General features: G+C 31.2%; 1 protein-coding gene across 1 annotated transcript in view; it reads right to left on the bottom strand.

Annotated features, from left to right (window-relative positions):
- Window positions 1–1627: 1627 nt before the first annotated feature.
- The window catches only part of LOC106459478, a 14588-nt gene continuing 2880 nt past the window's right edge, over window positions 1628–13335 (bottom strand). Inside the window, exons 3-7 of the mRNA XM_013919100.2 lie at window positions 9300–9397; window positions 7374–7445; window positions 4605–4671; window positions 3174–3233; window positions 1628–1973 (exon numbers count right to left, since the gene is read on the bottom strand). Of these exons, the coding sequence (XP_013774554.1) occupies window positions 1891–1973; window positions 3174–3233; window positions 4605–4671; window positions 7374–7445; window positions 9300–9397 (380 nt within the window). The 3' untranslated portion in view covers window positions 1628–1890. The remainder of the gene's footprint in view (window positions 1974–3173; window positions 3234–4604; window positions 4672–7373; window positions 7446–9299; window positions 9398–13335) is intronic.

Raw genomic sequence — 13335 nt, 5'->3', positions numbered from 1 at the left:
TATTCCAACGAATAAAAGAAATTGAAAAATGTTTACAGGACACTAAGAAAATTGTTGGACAAAAAGACTATAAAGATTGAACAAAAAAATCCATAATGATTGCAATATATTGAGATAATGACCCCAAAAAATTAACATTTTTACACTCAATGTATTGCTTGACCTAACCCCAAAAAAGTTGGTGGTGTTGTCGCAATGATAGGTTAGATGTAATTCAAATGCTCTCATTTTCATTAACCTCACTGAGAATTGTTTCAAACGACTGCTTAATTGTCCTTTTTCTTTATTCTCAGTTAACAGTAAGATTGCACAGACTATACTTCTTTACGAGTTTTCTAAGACCGTGGCTCTCAACCTTTTTCTGATCCCAAAATTTCATGGGCTGTTTTGTTAAATTCTTAAAGTACTTTTAAACTGCATTGTAAAACAATAACTTCAGATGGTATATTTTAAACTTTTTTTTTTCAACCAGCTGAAACTTCCCTGGGGACCAGCACTGGTCCATGGGCCGAGGGTTTGGAATCACTGTTCTAATTCAAAGAGTTAATTACCTAGTTTTTCTATCAAGTTTACCCCTTAACACAAAACTTATAACCATTTTTAGGAGCTGTACAATGTAAATTACTCGTATGGATTAGCATATTTGCTGATATTTAGCATGTGACTTAACAACTGGCCTCACTAGTGTTCCAAGTACCTCAGCAGTAAGCTCCGGTGGCTTATAATGCCTAGATTTGAGGTTCAATTCCTGCAGTTGGTACAGCTTTGCATTTAACAAACAAACCTATTTGTTGTTTCTGGAATATAAGGAGAAATAACTTGAGTAAAACTTCTCATTCTTTAATTACTAAAATTGTAAACAATGGTAAGAATTGGAACTTCTGTAAAGTTATCTCTTTTAATGAAGATTCAAGTTATTGTTGGAACCTTTGTAAAATTATCTCTTTTAATGAAGATTCAAGTTATTGTTGGAACTTCTGTAAAATTATCTCTTTTAATGAAGATTCAAGTTATTGTTGGAACTTCTGTAAAATTATCTCTTTTAATGAAGATTCAAGTTATTGTTGGAACCTTTGTAAAATTATCTCTTTTAATGAAGATTCAAGTTATTGTTCCCCATGAAATTTCTATATGGTTTTCAATTCATCTGTTGAAGAAACTTCAAGATTGTTTTATTGGACATAATAATAACAATAAACTCACAAGAGGTGCATCATGATTCTGCTCTACTTTAAAAAAAGATACCTATATATTAAAAATATTGCCCGTTATCAATGTTTTTTAAATTTTTTTGTTATGTGTGCTTACTTTGATAGTTAATTGTATAGCATATAATTCTATCCAACTCTCGAGTATTCACAGTTCCATCAGGTTTTCATTCTCTAGATTGTAACATCAAACATGTATCAGCTCACTTTAGATATAGTTTCCTTCATGTAAAACAGAAACCAGCTCACTTTGAATAATACTCAAAGTCTCAAACCATTAGGTAACGTTTGTCACAATCAACTTAACTGGGTCAATGGGAGCTGATCTATGGATTAAAAGTGCAGTTTTGGTTGGTTATTATGTTTTGTCATTTCTGGCTATATAAAAACACTCAAAATTAACCACAAGTTAAAAAATATAATTTTACTTCATCTTTATTGTTAAGACCTTTACAATCAGACAATTCTACAGAATATTATAATTTACAAAACAAATCTATGGAATCTAATAAACCAGACTTATTATATGATAAATTGGGAGTGAGGAAGGTACGATGAAATGAAAAACTTGTTAATTCTCCTTCACATTTTACAATAGTAAAGAAAAAACTCGGCAATGCTCCCCAAGTATCATGTTAGACATCCAAAGTTAGTTTTAACTATGGCTATTAACAGACAACAATTATGCTGTTTTACTGTCTTGTATGTCTGGATAATATTCACTGTAGTCGTATTCTCGGAAAGGAACATCAAATGTGATCAACCCTGCACAAGGAAAAATTTTACTTTTTAAAACCTTGATTACTTTACATTTAACTAAACAAGATATGAAAAGCAGGTAAAATTTAAAATTCATACTTTGACAACTGTGCTCTAAAGAGATTATTTCTACTAGTTAAGATCCTTAGTTTCAAATACAAGCAAATTAATTTAGAAAAAAAACTGGACCTTTCTAAACTAACTTATATGAAACAGTACAAAAATAATTGCAGATATAGCACAAAATAAAATTCTGAATCTACTCAAAATCAACTAGATTGTTTTACTAGCTATGGAAATAACAATGTTTAAAATCAGTTTTTTGAAGATTTAATTTTTAATACTTTCAGTACTTAGAAGTATAAAATATTATTTACTCAAGAAAAAACTATAAGAAATGTGACACTAGAAAGCAATAATCAACATGTTATCACCCTAGTGGTAAAATATGTAAGAAGTTAATCAATAGCTCTTCATGAAAAAAATATAAATAAAAAAGGACACCAGAGGAACACTACAAGAACTATAAAAAACTGGATTTAGCTGTCTTCTTCAGAATAACGTTTAACCCTTCACTTGTGGCTTGTGTAAATCTGCCTACCCCCCCATGTGCGAAATTTTGCAGGGGGCATTCAAAATGTTGCGAGCAAAATGCTTGCGTTCATATAATGTCAACCGCAATTTGAGGGTTAAACTTTAAAGAAACCCAACTTTTGTTTGTTCTGTTTATGGCAAAGCCCCAAAATATTTCTGAACTGCCAACCAGAGAGAAGGCAAATAGCTTGCCAAATCATGGACTGCACTTCACCAGTGAATAGTGAGATCAACCATCACATCATAACACCAGGTTTCAATCCCATGACTCGCACATTGTAAGTCAAGTGCCAGACCTGAAGAAGCCTGAACAGTAACAGCTATAAAGTCCAGTGCTGTTTTGTTTAGTTTATTCTATTGTAAGTTCTCTTTTATTTCTTCTTTTTACTTTACAAATAAAGCCAACAAAAACAAGAAAGTTAAAAAAGTATCTCTAGAAAAATAACACCTCATTATACAGAAGAAAAAAAAATCATTTGGAATAAAAACTGATCAATTTTATCATTGATGGGTGGCCACTATTATTAAATAAATAAAAACATTTCTGAAGTTCATCTAAATCAATATTAAGTAAGAAAATAAAAACTGAAGTAAAGTAGGTAAGTTATTTACCCCAATCTTTTGCTTTCTCCACTGCCACAATCAACTCCTTTTGCTTTTTCTGACAAAGACCTGCAGTAGTAAAGCCCACATGATAACAGTTTCATTTCATTTATTTTTGAACACATTTTTTTATCATACTAGACAAAGCTACCACATTCTGTTGACTAAAATAATGAAATATAACTATTCAATACAGCCTCTTGCAAAATGCCCGTATCAAATGAAGACTACTTAAGATAAAGCATTACTTGCACTACAGTATAAGAAACATGTCATGTATATTACACAATAAATTAAAAAAATTCCTACCTAATATTAGTTAATGTATAATATTCTAGATGGAAGAAAAGATGTTATTTGACACAAGTAGAAAGCCTTATTAATTTTCTTCATAATAATTCACTGGTGACAAAAATATGCTAACCCTATCAGAAAGGTTTAATTAAAACTAATTCTTTCTCAGACAGTGAATCCCTATATATCATGGTATTTTTATCAAGTTTTCAAATGTAAGAATTGGTAATATTACAAAACACCTAATATTTCTATACTAACCTTAAGTTGTTGTTCCTTTTCTTTAGTCGTGAATATTTTGTAGATTTTTTGCATGTGCAAAACATAAAAAAAAAACTTAAACTTTTAAGGGTTAGATGGTGAAAAATCTCAGCAAAATTTATATACTCACATGCATATATTTATATTTTTTCTTAGACAAATTCAGCAATCGCTTTTTTTTGGGGGAGAAGGGTATCATAAAAAACATATGACATCATATTAGTTATACATGCAAAAAGTAAACCATGCCATCTTCCACATTTTAACTCGTCTTATTTGACAATCTCTATTATCAACCAAACAGGATGTTGAAGCTGTAGTTTTCTTGGTGGTTGTGGTACAAATTTTCTTACATAATGTAGGCAAATATTATTTTGATAAGAGTATTAAAATTGCAAAATTTTGTGACCAGTTAGTTGGAGGTTTCTATCCTAAGCGTTCTCAGTTAATTGTAAGTTTACGAGTGCTGTTTAACATTCATTTTACCAAGTCACTTAGAATTTCTACATGTCTGCTTTGTTTTTGACAGGGAGACATTTTTAGCAGTGAGCTTGGTATTTCCAAAAAACACATGACATGCCCTTTATTGAAACATAACACATTTGTGAAATAATAAACATTCTATTAATTGGATTGTCGTATTCTTGTACATCAAAGTCAGTGATTTATAAGTTCCAGAAATGTTAGGCCCCATAATTCTCCATTACATACCATATTCTTAAAGAAAACTCAATTGTAGCTTTGATTTTGCTATTACATTTTCCTGTACCTTCTACGTAATATTTCTGTAAAACATGCAAATTACCTCTTGGCTAGTATGTTGATCAATTCGAAAGAACATAACAGTACCTTCTTGTCTTATTGGCATCATATAACAGTACCTACCTGTCTTATTTGCATCATAAACTTGACCTGTGTGGGGTGAGACAAACTGTTCAAGTAGTTCTGTGTTCTGGAAAAAACAAAATCACCGTACATCAAATCCTCTATTGATGGAAGAAAAGAACACCTAGAAAAAGTTTTCTCTCTAATATACACATTTAAGAAGCCTTTTGAAAACACTTCAGTATTGCAACATTTAGGAATTATTAGTCTAAGCACTGTTTGTATTGTATTAACAAACTTGACAAATTTTTTTGCTATAAAACACACAAAAAAGAAGGATTTTAAAATAAGTATGTACACAGATTTTGTAGTCTGACAGCCATAATGCTTCAGGACTAAAAAACTATGAAACATCTTAAAGCCACAAGCAACCATTTTGCTGTACATCTTTGGTTATAAATGTAACATTGTTCTGACAACAGTAAAATTAAAACCCCAGAGATTTGAGTTTTAAATCATCATAGGAATGATGTTACAAGCTACTATCCTTCTTGAGACAAATACAAAAAAAAAGAGTTCATTGCACCATTTTCAGTGATGGATCACTTAAATGGCATAAAAAATAATGATGTTTAATTCAAAATAACCAAGCATCAAGGAATTTTCCCATGGAATTCTAATCAGGTGAGAAGGAGAGTGGAAGAACAGGAAATAACTTGGTAATAATGTGCAGCAAAGTCCACGGGTGTACAAAGAGAAGAGTGGAAGAGCTTAGATTCTATCAGACTGGAGCCAAGGAGTAGTTCCAGGAACAGGGTGCCACCAAGACCTACGATGGCCAGCCCTCAGAAAGGGAAAGCATTGGATAGTAGCTTGAGGACTAGGAACAAGAGAAAGAGATAATCCCACAAAACTGTAAAGGATGAGAAACCTGATGGGACCCCCCCTGGTCCAAAAAGGCAAGAAATCAAAGTGAGAAGAGATGACTGCTGACGAGCTGTATCAGTTTACATTCCAAAGGGTAAGAAACACTGCCAAAGAACTTCATCACAAATAAAGGTGCAACACAGAGGTCGCACTGTATCAGTTTACATTCCAAAGGGTAAGAAACACTGCCAAAGAACGTCATCACAAATAAAGGGTGCAACACAGAGGTCACTGACAATAGATTGAGGGAGACAAGTGTCAGAAAATAAGGCTACTTGATGAAGTACATCCCAGAAAAAGAGTTAACTTAACACAATGGAAGAAGAAAATCAAAGGCAAAGTGGAAAACAGGTATGTGCAAGTTTCCCCAGTAATGTATACAGGTTCATGAAGTAAAGTCTCTAAAAGAATAGTGCGAGTGAGAAAATATGAGATTCACAGGCTGAAAGAAGAGAATCGAGTGATGGAGGTTCAAGCAACAAGAAAGACCGAGATTCATGCAAAATAACAAAAGAAAGAAAACAAAATACACATACCTGCATAATTAAAACAGTAAAGGAAGGATTACTTGATCTTTTTCAGGAAGAGGGAATTAAAAACAAAAGTAGGAAATGATCCAACAATGGTGAAACTCGTTGAATGTTGAGGCAAGCTCAGCTAAAGTAACAGAAGCAGGAGACCAGGAATCCTGGATTTGATATCAGAAAGGAACCAACCACCTGGTGCATAATAGTGGTAGCATCAATGACTGTGAGAGTGTCTACAGTATTTGATAACTTCTGTTGAGGTGTGTCTAAACCTTGGGGTTGCCAGAAACAAGGAAATATGATTTTGTAATCAAGATGATCCACAAATCCATTTTTTAAAGAAATACAAATAGGCCCAGTATGTTAATGGTGCATGGGCCTAATGACACTGAAGAGTACTTAAAGAAACCCATTGCTGGGTTAAAACAACAGGAAATAGTACTGTCAAAGTAACCTTATCATATGCAATGGAACATGTGTCCCCAAATTACAAATTCAATTCAAATAAAATATCAAATCAAAGATAACTTTAACTGAAATGCTTTAAGTTTGGTATCTTTCTTTTTCAAAACCAAGTAAATTAAGGATAGAAAAACTACATAACAAATTCTAATGAAAGTTTAAAATAATAAACTCAAAAATGCCATTAATTCCTTAAAAAAAATACATCTGAACAAAGCAGTGCCATGGAAACAATGAGCCTCTGTTAAAATACAGTTACTCATAGGGATTACTGCACCTTAAAAACATGTTGCCCTCCTATTGGTGGCGGACTACTGTCTAGTGATTATTACATCTATGGCTGGTACATGTTAATACATGTAGGGGTAGGAGCTCTGTTCAAAGCTTGTGACATGTGCAAAAATATTCAGGGCATGGGAGTGAGGTAATAGCTCTTTGTTGGGTAGAGGTGGGTAAACATTTCTGAATAAAAATGTCATCAAGTTAAAACACTGAGCAAGTTTGGAATAAAATCACAAATATCTTTTAAATTTGCTCAGTATTTCTTTATACCACTATATTTTTGTAATTATACTTGCTATTCTACAAGCATGGATAATTTGTATTACGAAGGTTGAAAAAAATACGAGAATACAAGAAACAACAACGAAGACAGGCCAAATGCTTATATTTGATAAAACGATGAAGTTTATGATTTTCACTCATCACTCTTTGTAATCTCAAGACAATTTCATGGATGAAAGCTTTTTTTGGAAAGTATTATTAGGTCACTTTTATGACTCACATGCTAATTAATTACAGTGGCATGTCTCAGACAAATCTATTACTATTGACCAATTGTATGCAGGCAAAAGTTTTAAGATATCTTAGTAATAATTATATTTAATAAAGATTCGATGGACCAAATACTTACCGTATGATGAAGCACAAGATATTCATCTCGACATATCGGGCAAGGGTTCCCTGTACTGATTTTTCCACTTCGCTAAATATGAAACGCACACATAAAATAATACATTTTTCAATTGTTGTAAATAAGATAAAACATGAATTACTGCCTAAATATTTGTATATCAGCTGTATTAAAAAGACAATGCTCTTTCTGCAAAGTTAGCTTATCTATGACAAAATGCAAAATTATATGTCCAGAAATTTAGTGTTATCTTAATAGAACATTTAGAAGAGCTTATAAATCCACTAAATGAAAATTTATCACCTGGACATATTAAAAGTTTTGTAAGGTGTAATACTGTGATATATGTGGAAGTTTCTTTATGGGCAGAAACAGCCTGGTAACATTGGTTGATAGATTTCTACAAACTGGGTAACTTCTGTTTCAAATCTTCAGGTTTGGAGATGGAAACAGACATTACAGAAAACTCAGAGATGTATCAACCATTGCTACAATCTTATAAAAAAATCTGCACTACATACATTACAAGAAGTAACATGATACCTACTGTCACTGAAAAAATAATGGATACCAAAAAATGCATCAACAGTTTTTGTTAATATTATCTGAAAGTTCTAAAACAATATATATACCAATGTGAATTAAATTAATTACTTTGATGGAATGCTGTACGATTAAGTTGTATCTACTCACTGAGCACTAAGGGCTAAAGTGAAGCTTTTTAGGCACTCTAGTACAGCAAACTACATTTCAAATAACGATCTTTGATTATACCAAAAACTTATTTCTTAGAAATGAAAAAAATATGTAAAACAAAAAGAAACCTTAATTCTGAAAAAAAAAACTATTTAGAAGTAAATAAATCATCTAATTTCTACATTTTGTTATCATAAGCAAAAGAATATTGATCATTTGCTTGAGAGTTGAAAGTGAAATGATGATACGTCTCTGATATTCAGGTACACTGATACTTACCACAAAATTATCAAGATCTACAAAACGTAGGTTCTGGGAATGTCATACAAAGAATGATTCTAAACATGGCCAGCAAAGGAAATAGAAACTTACAATAATGTAAAAAGAAAACAAATCTTTATTCGTACAAAATAACTTGCAAGCTTTAGTTTCCTGGACAGCTTCTAGTTTCCTGAATAATCTCTACTGGCTGCTGAAGAAGAAAGCAGATTGAAGTAAAAATGTCTACGAAGGGCAAGAATAGAATAAAGAAATATTCACACCCATACAGGACAGAGATGAGATCAAATGTGACACTGTTAAGTAACACAACTCTTAGTGTGGTATTCCATAATTAATTACATTCAACTAAATGTTTTTTAAATGCATTTTTGCACTACCCTTTGTTTAATATGATAAAAATTTTCAGTGTTTCTGCTGGCAATCACCACCTATCTTGTTTTATGAAAAAAAAATTATTGTGGGACTCATGAATCAATTACATTCAACTAATCAATTATTCCCACATAAAAATTGGAAAAATGGAATAATCTTAGATAGTAATAAGAGGAAACACTAACTTTGATTAGTTGATTATTTTCATGACATTAAACAATCTAATCATAATTTCAATTAATCGATTATCTTACGTGCCACTAAACGATGTAACCGATGCTCAGTTCTAAGTAACGAGTAACTATTGAGTTAATTTCCCCCGGTTGTACAGCTGAATATACCTATTTATGGAATGGTAAAATCTGATAATTCCAATTATCACAAAATCAAGATGATAAAATTGGGATCAACCTATTGATCCCTTTCTCAAAATATTTCTTAAATTCACCTGTAAACTGCTGGGTGCTGTTTGATTTTATACAATACCCAAAATTAATAATAAAAATATTACACAGAAGTTCACACGTACACAAGATCAAGTAATTAAACTCAATGCTAATGTAATTGTGTACTTACAATACATGTTTTTCTTGTTTTACGAGGAGGGTACTGTCCTTTGAAATTCCTTCTGTAGCGAGTCCAAACTGGTTCAGAACCATAAGTTTCTGCATAAGCTATACAAAAACCAATAAAGCATAAATAAAAGAATCACGTCTTAAAAACCTATGGCAAGTTTGAAATGTTAGAAAAACTGCTGAGTCAGTAACCTATGGATTTTAAAAACAACAAATCAAGATATTGGTAATACCATGTCATAATACACACTTTTAATAATTTGAAACTAAATGCAATAGGATATGAAGTAATTTTACAGGGAAATACAAGAAGAGTTATAGATAAAACATAAAGTTCTAAGCTATATAGCACAAACATGTGAAAACTACTGAATCTATCATTAAGATGCAAGTAATGTGAAAAATTCAACTTTAAAGATTAATCATGTTAATTAAAAGTTTTAGGCCTAAGAATGCATTTTAAAAAACTTACATTTGCAGGAAATATCACTTTGAAGCTATAATATCCGATTTCCTTATTTAAATATTCTAACAAGCATTTTACAGTACCAGATATAATAAAAAAGTCATCTTCAGCTCCAAGGTGAAGAAGAATTTTAGGTTAAAGCCTCACAGCTTGAAAAGATTTTCTTTTACATTCTTCATTTTTTTGAAGGAAGATTTTCAAACCTTAAAGAGAACTGATTACTTTGTCCTTAATTTTTGTTCCCTACAAGCTGAATAAATAAATTAAAATAATTAGATAAAATTAGGCCTTTGCAAAATGTAATTGTGGAAGAATGGGTTACGGAAAAGTATGCTATTTTCATTAAGGATATAAAATATTCCCTCAACAAAATGGAAAGGAACTTCTGAAGATGTAGAGTTTTGCCTTAAATTTGCCCTGAACAAAGAATTAAAGATAACTACTAACTTACTACTGTTAAAATATTAATTTATACTCATCCTACTTCATATGTTCCTTATAGCAGAAAATTCAAATTAATCTTACACTGTCAATTATAAATACACTAACAATTGTAATTAAAACAAACTTCATCAGCTTTAAATAAGAACTGCACTACATTTCATTATCTTCTGCTGTAAGCTTATGTTACATATATTTGTATTTCTATTAAGTTAAACCAATAGTTAAGAATTATTCTAAATTAATTTTTAACTAATTATTTTGATGTAATTTAAGTGGAAAAAAATTAAGCCAGTAATTCCATTTTCTGTATTTCCCATAGTAACATCTGATCTGGTCATTTTTAAAAAGTAAAACTATCTAAGCTGAAGTTGACTTTGACCCTGCCAAAATATATGTATGTCCCCTTGTCCCACCATTCTCATTATTAAATATGATGCGTTAATTCTATAAGTTCCCTTAAGAAGTTTAAACACTTTAAACAGATCTCTCTAACTCTTCTTTTTTTTTCAATAGAAAATTTCAAATATCTTAACCTGCCCTAAGGTGATAACCTTTCATTCCTACTCCTCCTCCTTTGACACCTTTCCAACAATGTAATGGAGCCCAAGATTGAACACAGTACTTCAAATGAGACCTATCAAGTGACCTATACAGTGAAATGATAACCTCTTTAGACTTTTATTCTGTATTTCCATAGATACAACATAAAATCCTATTTGCCTTACCTCTAACAATAGCACAATGTTCGGACGATTTAAAAGGCTGATCAACTTGAACACCAAGATCCATTCCTTCCATAAGACTGTTATTCCCACCAAAATTATAATAACCCACATGTAATCCTTGCATTTAATATAACTAAAAGTCATCTGCTAGTTATTTGCCTAACTCACCAAATCCTTTTGTAAAGCAGTAGCATCCTCCTCACGACACCAACATCCAAAAACTTTAATATTACTGGTGACATTAATCTATAACAACCCTCTGCTTTCTTCACTAGCCATTTTTCAACCCAACAAACTAACTTATTCCCCACACCCATATAGATCATTTTTAATTAGCTTTTTATGTGGCACTTCATTAAATCTTTTCTTAAAATACAACTATACCAAATCCACACTTTATCCTCATCAACTGTAAGCATTAACCTCTCCAAATAATGTCAAAAAGATCAGTTAGGCAGGATTTTCTCCTAGTGAAACCATCTGACTGTCAAACAAAACTTTAAACTTTGTTAAATGAATTTGCAAAGCATCTTTTATTAGACATTTAAAACTTTTTCCACCATTGATGTAAGATTAACAGGCCCATTTAATTATCTGGACAATTTTTGTCACCACCCTTAAAAAAAGAGGAGTAACATTAGCTAACTTTTAATCTTCTGGCACACTCCCACTACCCAAGGACTTATAATAATATTAGCAAGTGGCTCAAATATCCAATCTTTAATCTTATTCAAAACCTTTAGGGAAATATTACCAGGTGCAAGAGCCTTGTCATTCTTTAGAATTCCAGATTTTTCTTAACAACCTCAGAATTAATGTGATTGTCTTGTTAACAATCATATTTCCCTCTCGCAACTGTTCAGGTTAAGGAATACTACTTAAAATCTTCATAAGTAAAAACTAAAGAAAAAGTAAAATTTGACAACCAAGCTATCTCATAATTATTGTAAAATAAGCCTTCTTCTATGAAACCCCCAAAGCCCTTACTCCCATCCTGACATTTTGCTTATCCTTAATGTAAAAAACGTTTAAAGAAATCCTTGGGTAAGTTTTACATTTTAAGCCAATGTTTTTTTTCACATTCCCTTTTCAATTGCCTATGTCCTGTTTAATTTACTCGCTTGATTGTCTATAATTGTCTAAGTCTCTTGTTATAACTCAGATTTTTCCAACTTCTAAAATAAGATGCTGCAATTTTCAACCAATTAGAAACACAAACTAGACATAATTGAAATTAAGAAACTAAATGTGAATCTCCTATCATTTTTATTTGCTGAGAAACCAATGGATTTGTCAAACCTACCAGAGAAGGTCCTACCCCTCTCTCTTACTGACTTTCAAGATTGTTTGCTAATCAACTTTATATAGCTGATGTACATTTTCAAAACCAACAGAAAGAGCAGGTTCACTTCTGTGTAAATCTTAAAATTCTGCATTCAGTTTTCCTGTTGTTATTTTTAATCAACAAGAATTGTTTAATTTGTGTTGATTAGATTTGATGCTCCTAATAGTAATAGAACTTTTTAAACCTATTTATAGCTTACTTATAAAACTAGATAAATTATAGTAGTTTTGAGACATTCTATTCAACTGCCCAAAATATTTTCCATGTTCTAAAATGCATATTTGACAGATACATGAATTTCTTTTTGGACACCCAAATTTGTGTGACTCAAGAGGCTTAGAGGAGAATGTCAAGTATTATTATTCAAGCACAATCAGCTCAAGTACATAGCAAGTACTAGAAATATTTGTTTTTTACATTTATTTATTGTTCAATACTTTATATAAAAGTAGCTAAAATGTAAAAATTAAACTTCTCAGCTTATCCTAACAAAACTATAATAAAATGTTTAAAAGTATGTTAGCTTCAGCACAGCTTCAAAATATGACACTAGATCACATATTTACATTAGCTCTATGGGAAACAGCTAATGAACTCCCGCTGTGATTTATTGCTTTTTACGTGACAATTACTACTCCAGTAGTACAAGATACAACAATAAAATTAAAAGAAAACAAATGTGAAAATGGTTAATAGTTGAAATTCTGATCAATACTGCGGTAACTGCAGAGAAAAAAAAATAGTATTAATTATTTTCAACTTTTCATTTCACTATAAATTGGTGATTTTTCTCCAGTAAATTGTTAGGGTAGAGAAAATATGAGATAAAATATAAAGTTTTACCACCCAAAAAAACTTTTGAAATTGATTTAGAAAGTTTTAGAGGTAATGCGGATGAAATATAGAAAAACTCTTAAGATGAATACAAGTATTCTTATTCTTAGCATGAATATCACCTTTCACTCAGACCTACTCAGTAAATATAAATCTTTACTGAAAATAAATTTATTGAAAACTTTTGTGTGTGTGTGTGTGTGTGTATATATAACAGACAAGT

The sequence above is a fragment of the Limulus polyphemus genome, unplaced genomic scaffold (genome assembly GCF_000517525.1).
Source record: "Limulus polyphemus unplaced genomic scaffold, Limulus_polyphemus-2.1.2 Scaffold614, whole genome shotgun sequence".
NCBI classification, from domain to species: domain Eukaryota; kingdom Metazoa; phylum Arthropoda; class Merostomata; order Xiphosura; family Limulidae; genus Limulus; species Limulus polyphemus.
Note: the sequence above shows the minus strand (reverse complement) of the source record. Positions and strands in the feature narration are given on the sequence as shown.